The following is a 9,136-nucleotide window of genomic DNA, read 5'->3' as shown; positions in this document are numbered from 1 at the left end:
CGGTCGAATAAATTATCGAGTTGCCTCCCTTTAGTTATAATTTGCCGGTGCGAACTCTTTGACACATGTATCATTACTTCTTCCTTACAGTAGCCTGTATCTAGTTATATATATTATAATTATAAGCTGGTTGGTTCGTTTATTTCATTTTTACACAAATGTGATTCAATATTGATTTTCAAAGGTATTTTTTTTAAATAAACACCGTGCAGTAACTACTAACTGGAAACCCCCCTTCCTCGTTTTGATTCATGACGTATCAAAACTTTACAAAAGAGAATCCCTAGCTGTCATAACGGTGAACTTTGGTCAGGTGAAACAACATGGATCGACTAAGGGTATTATCTGGTCATGTCATTAGCAGAAATCTCCATGAATGGCAGATTGATCACAACCCGACAGCTGCTAACAACTCGCCAGAAGATATAGTCATTGTGTCAGCTCTTAGAACACCGATCGGGAAAGCAAAACGGGGAAGCTTTAAGGTAGGCACCATACCATGCGAATCTTCGGCGGAGGCCTACTTCATCATCATGCCATGGGCACAATGACAAAGCAAGTGTCAGAGTCCATTTGCTTAATTTTCTTAACATTTATTATTAGATGATGCACACAAAAATCCAAGGATTATTTGATGTGATTGTGTTTGCTTTTTGAGGGCTAGAGAGAGCGATAAAGTTCCTGTTCTTCACTTCAGTTATCCGAAACTTCAAAGACTCCTTGTTTTTGAGAATTTACCTATGGATCTCTTAGGATTTTGCACCCATATCTGGGTGGCACTATGTGCCAAAATTTAATTTCAGTGAAGTTGGCCGATAAACCTGTGGGCCTATCCTGTCGATAAAAATGCAGGATAACACACCAAATGAATTTATTGAAATGAATAGTGAAATGAAATAGGGTTTGACGTCCTAGGCCTACTTAACTTTAGTGCACCAACCCACCTAATAAAGGCAATTTAATCTTGAAGTGAAATTTTGCCTACTCTAGATTAAAAATTCGGCACAATGCAATTTCAAGTCTTTAGGACCACGGCAAGTACGAAAGTGCTTTAGCGCCCCATTTCCTCCATCCTGTACCATTGTCATTGACAAGGGGAAATTAGGCTCGAAAATCCTGTGAAATTTTCTCGGTCAACATCTGATCGACCCTGGTGAGCCAGCACAATACCTGTATATTCAGTGAGCCTCCATGAGTCCATAGGCGCACTGTAGAGTGATAACAACAATCTTTGCCAAACAACTCCTTTGACTCGCCCAAACGATATTACCCTGATGATTGTGTATTTATCTTGGGAACAGTTTATAATTGATAAATCTGTTCAAGTTATTTTACATCATTAATAACAAAATATACATGACAATTATCTGCACAGCTTTATCCTTTACTAATTTTTTATATCATATTTTAGGACACCTACCCAGATGATTTACTGGCAGCTGTATTTAAAGCTGTAATAGCAGACGTGAATGTATCACCATCAGATATTGGAGATATATGCATAGGTAAACAAATAAGAAGCAAAAGGGATTTTAGCTGATTTGGGGACAAACATAGTAATTTTGCATACGCACAAGTGTCTTTCTACTTGTTTTTCTTTCAATTCGAACTGCCAGTTAGGTTATTTTTTAAAAGGCACGCCAATATGTACACAGACTGGCATTTTTTCACCCACTCCTGACAAGGGAGAAGAGGATTTGAACAACTGGTAACAGTCGTATAAGACCTATACATGTACATGTATGTCATCTTGTCTAAAATTCACGCAACAGATTGAATTGGTTCTAATTAATTATTATATATTTTCAAAAAAACATTTTTCAGGAAATGTGGGTGATTCAAGGGCAGCTGTTACTGCCAGATTTGCTCAGTTTTACAGGTGAAGACTTAAAAAAATTTCCTGTCATACTCAAAATAACTAAGTATTCTGCCTGTGTTATATTGCATGATAAGGGCTACAAGTGGTGATCTCCAAATGTTAATTATTTTCGACTCTATTCCCACATCCTTTTCTGTTTGAATAGATACTCACCTTTATTGCTGAAGAGAAAGTTTTTTTGTGTCTGCGCTATAGGAAACCTAACAGCGGAACCATAAAATTGAAAAAAGTAAATCTGTAGAGAAATATTGTTTGTACAAAATTTTTAGCCAGTTTTTCACATATTTATTTGTATTTGGTGCGGTATCAAATGATTATTTCAGTGCTATTCTAGAACATACCATTCCATACCATACATTTCTATACTTTTCACGCAAAATTATATACTGTATGAGACTCACCTGGACAATATCTTAAAGCGTAACCGTTTTTTCTATTTTAGTGGAATTCCAGAAACCGTCCCAATCTTCACCACCAACAGACAATGTTCTTCAGGACTTCAAGCTGTCCTTAATGTAGCAGGTATGTTGAATATTCTTTTTTTCACCAGGTCATTGAATCACGTGTTGTTTTCAGGGATGCAGGTAAGGTCCTCCAATTAAGGAGTGGTTGGGTGATCGATTGGTCTAACCTTGTGATCATAGATCTGTCATTGATTCAAGTGGTGCGGTTTCGATCCCAAGATAGGGGTTTCCAGGCCCTCCTATTACTTACCACTGCTAAATACCCCTACACACAAGCAAATTATTGGAATAAAATTAAGTCCAATGTTAGTCCCAAAACGACCTAGTTTGATTCAAGGAGATGTTAGACCTCATTTTTCTCTCACTCTATCTGGAATTGGGGGGGTTGGATGGCTGAATGGTTAGCGTGCGCGCTGTATCATAAAGTCTGTCATTGAGTCGACTGGCATGGTTTTGAATCGCCGGTTGTACGTGGCAAGGAGTAGGGTCGCCTGTCCAACCTCGTGGGTTTTCTCCAGGTCCTCCGGTTTCCTCCCACTGCTAAAGATTTATGTAAATAAAATTGAACCATATGTTAGTCCCGAAATGACTTAGTTTGTGTCGAGTGGACATTTAACCCCATTTCTCTCTCTCTCTCTATCTGGAATTAAGTTTGTTGGTATAAATCTCTTTCCCATTGTAACATTCACTATTGGCAGTTTATTTAGTTGTCTTATTATGTTTCTACACAAAGCCTAAACTGGAGTACAATTAATTCACAGGGATTACAAACCCTGAACTTTAAGCACCAAAGTGTGCCATATAACGATTGAAAAATAAGTGTTTTTGTCAAATGTTGTGCACCAGGGTATTGTGCTATATGACTAAATTATTAAACTGAAGAACCACCAAGATATTTACATCCTTCAAAACAGAATCATTATTTATGAGTGCTCTAAATTTATGTCCGTCCATATTTGTGTATCCGTCCATTTTTTTGCACCTGTATATTTTGTATATTGTATGTTGTCCTCAAGGGAGGTTCCGATGCAATATTGTGTGTCTTGTGTAATAATTGTCATATCGTTATAATCTTTATGTACACGTTTATATTGTATGCTGTTCTAAATGGATGTTTCGATGCAATAAAATCTTATCTTATCTTATGTAGGTTATTTTTACCAATGGATTATACATGTATTCATATTTGATAACTATGTTGCTATTGTTGCAGGAAGTATTCGTAATGGCGTCTGCAATGTTGGCTTAGCAGGAGGGTAAATGTGTTTTAGTTTGTCAAATATTTGAAAATCAAATAATTATAGATTACCAGTATAACTATATTACTGATAACTTCTTTAAAAATTAACGGTAAAGCTATATTACTAATAACTATTCTAAAAATTCAGTTTACATACATTCCTATTACATTAATATGTGCTTTATGAAAATTTCGCGTATTTTAAGGTTCCATTGAATAGAGCTATGCACCCTTTAAAGTAAATTAATTTGTGTGTGTATACATGTATGAGTTTCTCGGTCTCTTTCCATAGGCATCCTCAATCAATGTATAAGTAGTTTTTCATTGAATTGTTACAGATTTGAATCAATGACCCTACAGAATAATAATACCAAAGATATCAACCCTCGAGTTTTTGAAGTGGAAAAGGCAAGAGACTGTCTTATACCCATGGGGTAAGTAGCAGATAATCTATCAACCTTAAATGCTATGCGCTGAGATCGACTATGATATTTAAAACAAGTGATTAGCAATAAGGGTAGCCAAAGGCCAGGGCACATCAGTGATTATTTGTGGGCATCTCTATTGTATAAAAGAGAGAGAGACTCAGAGAGAAATGAGGTTTAACGTCCACTCGACACAAACTAGGTCATTTTGGGACCAACATGGTTCAATTTTATTTCTATAATTCACTTGCGTGTAGAGATCTTTAGCAATGGGAAGAAACCGGAGGACCCAAAGAAAACCCACGAGGTTAGACAGGCGACCCTACTCCTTGTCACATACAACCGGGGAATCGAAACCACGCCAGTTGACTCTATGACAAACCTTGCAATATATAGCGTGCCTGTGCTAACCATTCGGACATCCAATTCCCATATTTTATAAGAGTATACACCACATATAACTTAATAAACACATAAACATAATATGGAACACAATTACTATTTTAATGAAAACAACGTTTCTTTGAGGGTTCTCTGTATATTATATTTATCATCATTTGCTTAAAAACGTTTATTAAACCCTTAACAAAATGCCACTTTAATTAAAATAGTAATTATGGTCCATTTTATGTTGTTGTGTTTATTATTTGTGTCGATTACTAAATGCCACTCAAAGAAGATATAATTTAATGTTCAATTCCTGTCTGTCTTTCAGTATTACATCAGAAAATGTTGCAAAAAGATTTGGTGTTTCCAGATTAAAACAAGACCAATTTAGTGTTGAATCACAGAGAAGGTAAGTAGAAGTGATTGTAGAAAGATGTATTCCATTGACAACCTTATACTTAATTGATTTGTGGAAAATACTTGTACGAAAAATTGCTGAATGATCTCTGACTGATCTTCAAATTTCGGATCAGTGGTTGGCGATCTGTGATAATTAACTTATTTCATTTCTGTTGCAACAAACTGCATACTTTCAGATAAAAACATGACCTAACTATGCTTGAAAGAATATATCTTAAAGGAGACATTGCAAGGAACAAATTTTGTTGATTTCAGAAGTATAAGATGGACTAAAGCCCCCCATCTCCTACCATTATTTCACAATTAGGCTACAAAGAAATGGAGTTGAATAAAATACTGGTCATTATTTACATAGCTTCGGGATTTAATCTTTTAGAGAGCACTATATGTCTTAAAGCTGCTATTCAGTATTTGTCATTTGAGGTATTTTGAATCTACAATATTGAGATAGTTGAATCTCTAAAAGGAATACCAGTCCACAAATGGTTCAACTCCCTTCAGTATTTACTAAGATGATGTAATTAAATGAAAATTTTGAAGTATAAGATTAGTCCAGACTGTTGTCCTGACAAAATTGTCCTCATAGCACATTGCATGGTGTATGTGCATCTTCATTAGCCCAGTTGGTGCTGTAAAGTAGGACATTAAAACCCATTTAATTTCTTTTATTACAGAGACATTCCTATTGTTTTTGATGGGTTACACATTTTCTTTCAGGGCAAATGAAGCTCAGAGAAATGGCCTATTTAAAGCAGAGATTGTTCCAGTAACCACTACAATAAAGGATAAAGCTGGAAATGAACAAACTATTACCGTGAGTGATGTTTTATTTCGAAAATCTCAATATGTTGCTGTATGTGTGTATGTAGTCCATTTTCGAGTTCTTTATACAGTATTTAACCTTGCCTGAGAATCATTAGAATAAAATGTTTGGGGATACAATCCCAGATATTTTAAGTTCCATAGAATCAACAGTCTTACTGAGATTGGTTTGGTATTCGGGGGGTTGGATGGCCGAATGGTTAGCATGTACACACTGTATCGTAAGGTCTGTCATTGAGTCAACTGGCAGGGTTTTGATTCCCTGGTTGTACGTGACAAGGAGTAGGGTCACTTGTCCAACTTCATGGGTTTTCTCCGGATCCTCCGATTTCCTCCCACTTCTAAAGACCCCTACGCACAATCGAATTATTGAAATAAAATTGAACCATGTGTTAGTCGCAAAATTACCTAGTTTGTGTTGAGTGGATGTTAAACTCCATTTCTCTCTCTTTCTGGTTTGGTATTCATAAGTAGTAGCATGGATCATTATTACTTGTAGGGTAAATGTCCTCAACACCAAAATAGTTTATCAATGTCTGGTGTAGGAATATAATAATTTTTTTATAGTCATATGTTCTAATACCAATTTAAATTTGAAGGTAACAAAAGATGATGGAATTAGACCTGGTACAACTTTAGAAGGTCTGGGGAAATTACGACCAGCATTTCAAGAGAATGGAAGCACTACTGCAGGTGGGATATTTTTTGTATATTTTTAAAAGTGAGCTATAGACCATTCTAGAAATAAATATATTTGATTTACAAAGTAAATTATTCTTTGTTTTGCAAGACTAAAACCAAATGGCATAATATTTCCCGCCATCTTTTTATGCATCCATTAATACTTCCATAATTTTCAGGAAATTCCAGTCAGGTTAGTGATGGTGCGGCCGCTGTTTTGCTGGCTACACGTTCAGAAGTTGCTAAGAGAGGTTGGCCAGTACTGGGTGTTTTAAAATCTTTTGCGGTCTGTGGCTGTCCCCCAGATATTATGGGCATCGGGCCTGCCGTCGCCATTCCAGTAGCATTAAAGAAAGCAGGTAACGTAATGTATTCATAAATTCTTATTCTCATGCCTTTTATGGGTTTATACTTTATAATATAGATCTTGTTTCCTCTGTCCTCGGCATATGTAATCCAATAAGGACCTTAGATAATAAACATTCTTGATATAAGCATTCATTAAGCTGAACTTTGTGCCATTTAATTGAACATTTTAATAATATTTAATCCAATAATAATTTAAGAATACAAAAATTATTCTGCTCCTCAGACAGTTATGATTATCAGTAACATTTATCAGGGTTGTATTTGATAGTTGAGTCTACAGTCCATTTACGGCTTCATTCAAATGTTTATTTATCAAGTTACTTTATGTAAGCAGGGGAAAATGTTTACATACGGTACTTTATGAGACTTAATTTTTTAAAATAAAAATGGGTAATGCACTTCTTTTTAAATTATCGCAGGAGTATTTAAAAAAATGTAATATTTTTTATGGCCTTACTACTAAATTATTAAACAGTACTTTTACCCAACTTAAGATCTAATTCATGTTTAATAGGATGTTTAATATATAAATATGTGTTGAATTTATGAGAGTGTTTAATGTTTTGGTACTCTATAAATACATTACACTTTTATTAATGTCAACGCAGTGCCACGTTGAGATGCACTTTTGTATGTTGTCTACCAAAGTTTAATAATAATAATAATTGTATTTGACAGGACTGTCAGTGAATGATATTGAGATTTTTGAGATCAATGAAGCTTTTGCTAGTCAGGCACTTTATTGTGTTGAAAAATTAGGCATCGATCCTGTAAAAGTTAACCCAAAAGGGGGAGCTATTGCATTAGGTCATCCACTCGGCTGTACAGGATCAAGACAGATCGCTACACTTTTACACGAGTTGAAGAGGCGACAAAAAAGGTAGGGTATAATTTATGTCTGTGGGTATATTGTAACACGTAATGAGTCAATGTTGAATATACAGTAGAACTTGCTCCGGCGTGCACTCCTAATCAGCGAACACTTGCTTCAACGAGTACCAAAAAATCCCCCCCAAGCAATTTTTAAGTAATTTAACCTCTACTAAACACGCACCTGTTCAACGCATGCAACGGGCATCACGATTAATCCCTCCCGTAAAAATTATACTGTTTCAACGGTCACTCCTCTAACGCGGCCAGCGGTCACTATTTTACTAATAAATTCAACAAAACATCGCCCATTCAACGGCCATTGTTGAATGATACCATCTTGTCGTTCTTTCTTTTTAACTCCCGCTAATCCTGTGAATAGTAGTTAATTAACTGGACCCCCACTGATCAGGTAAAAAGAAATGTAAAAATAACAATCAACCCGGGATTATCTGTTTATTAATCTTTTGTTTTATTAAACAACTAACCTGATCATTGTTTTCACGTGTTACGACACATTATTTGATACCGATTGAATGAAATGAAAGTACCGAGTTTTGTCACGATCATCTAGTATCTCTTTTCCATTGCCACTTTGTTGTTAAACAGACGTTTTAGGGCCCCCTATAATATTACATACAGAGTTACATCCCCTGTAAATCAGTGATAAAATCAGCGATGGTTTTTTGTTCATGTGCTTTTTTTGATAAAATAAAATTAATTCATCGATTTTCTTCTCAAAAATGGATAAATATTATCGAATGCATCACAATGGTAGACAGTAGTATCGAAGGTTGCTACAAAATTACAAGTTTACAGAAGTTATGTTCGAGATTTGAGTAAAGAATTTTCGTTCAGCGCAAGATTCAGCTACGGTCAAATTTATCGATGCAGGTATTGATGTTCGCTGCCAATGCACCCAAGCGTAATTAATTTATGTCAGCACAAAAAGCACCGAGATTTTTTTAAGTGGTTGCGTAATCGCTAAAATAGTTGGGGTGGGTAATACTCAAATTCACGGCATTTTGAAACGCTTTTAGACGCTATGATTTAGTATGATGAAAGTAAAAGAAATATTGGGGGGGGGGGGCAGAGATCCAGTATTACTAAACAAACATGTATACGCGACTACTTTGAATTCACAAGTGGTTGCGTAATCGCTAAAATAGTTGGGGTGGGAAATACTCAAATTCATGGCATTTTGAAACGCTTTTAGACGCTATGATTTAGTATGATGAAAGTAAAAGAAATATTGGGGGGGGGGGGGGGGCAGAGATCCAGTATTACTAAACAAACATGTATACGCGACTACTTTGAATTCACAACTAGATGTATTGTTATTGTTGTACTACATGAATAAAAAAATATATGCAATCTATTTCTTTATTTTTTGTGGTAGGGGTTGGGGCAATATTAGATACCTCTAGTCAAAGAGCACCCCCATTAAGCAAGCATTTTTAAATTTCCCTTGGGTGCTTGCTTAATACAAGTTCTGCTGTACCAGTGTGCTCTGTTGTGGTTGTAATTTTAATGAAAAGGATTTTTTTGACTAAAATGTTTTCTTTGTAGTGTTAGTTTA

General features: G+C 35.6%; 1 protein-coding gene across 1 annotated transcript; it reads left to right on the top strand.

Moving 5' to 3' along the window:
* Positions 1-46: 46 nt before the first annotated feature.
* Positions 47-7,377, top strand: LOC126832699 (3-ketoacyl-CoA thiolase B, peroxisomal). The gene is made up of 9 exons (XM_050563566.2): positions 47-485; positions 1,412-1,505; positions 1,825-1,879; positions 2,322-2,401; positions 3,557-3,599; positions 3,922-4,017; positions 4,724-4,804; positions 5,533-5,638; positions 7,366-7,377. The coding sequence occupies exons 1-9, from the start codon at positions 324-326 to the stop codon at positions 7,375-7,377; spliced, it is 729 nt and encodes a 242-aa protein (XP_050419523.1). The 5' UTR covers positions 47-323.
* Positions 7,378-9,136: the final 1,759 nt, after the last annotated feature.

Source organism: Patella vulgata, chromosome 9, assembly GCF_932274485.2.
Source record: "Patella vulgata chromosome 9, xgPatVulg1.2, whole genome shotgun sequence".
NCBI lineage: Eukaryota > Metazoa > Mollusca > Gastropoda > Patellidae > Patella > Patella vulgata.
The sequence above is the reverse complement of the archived record's forward strand: the minus strand, read 5'-3'. Positions and strand labels throughout refer to the sequence as shown.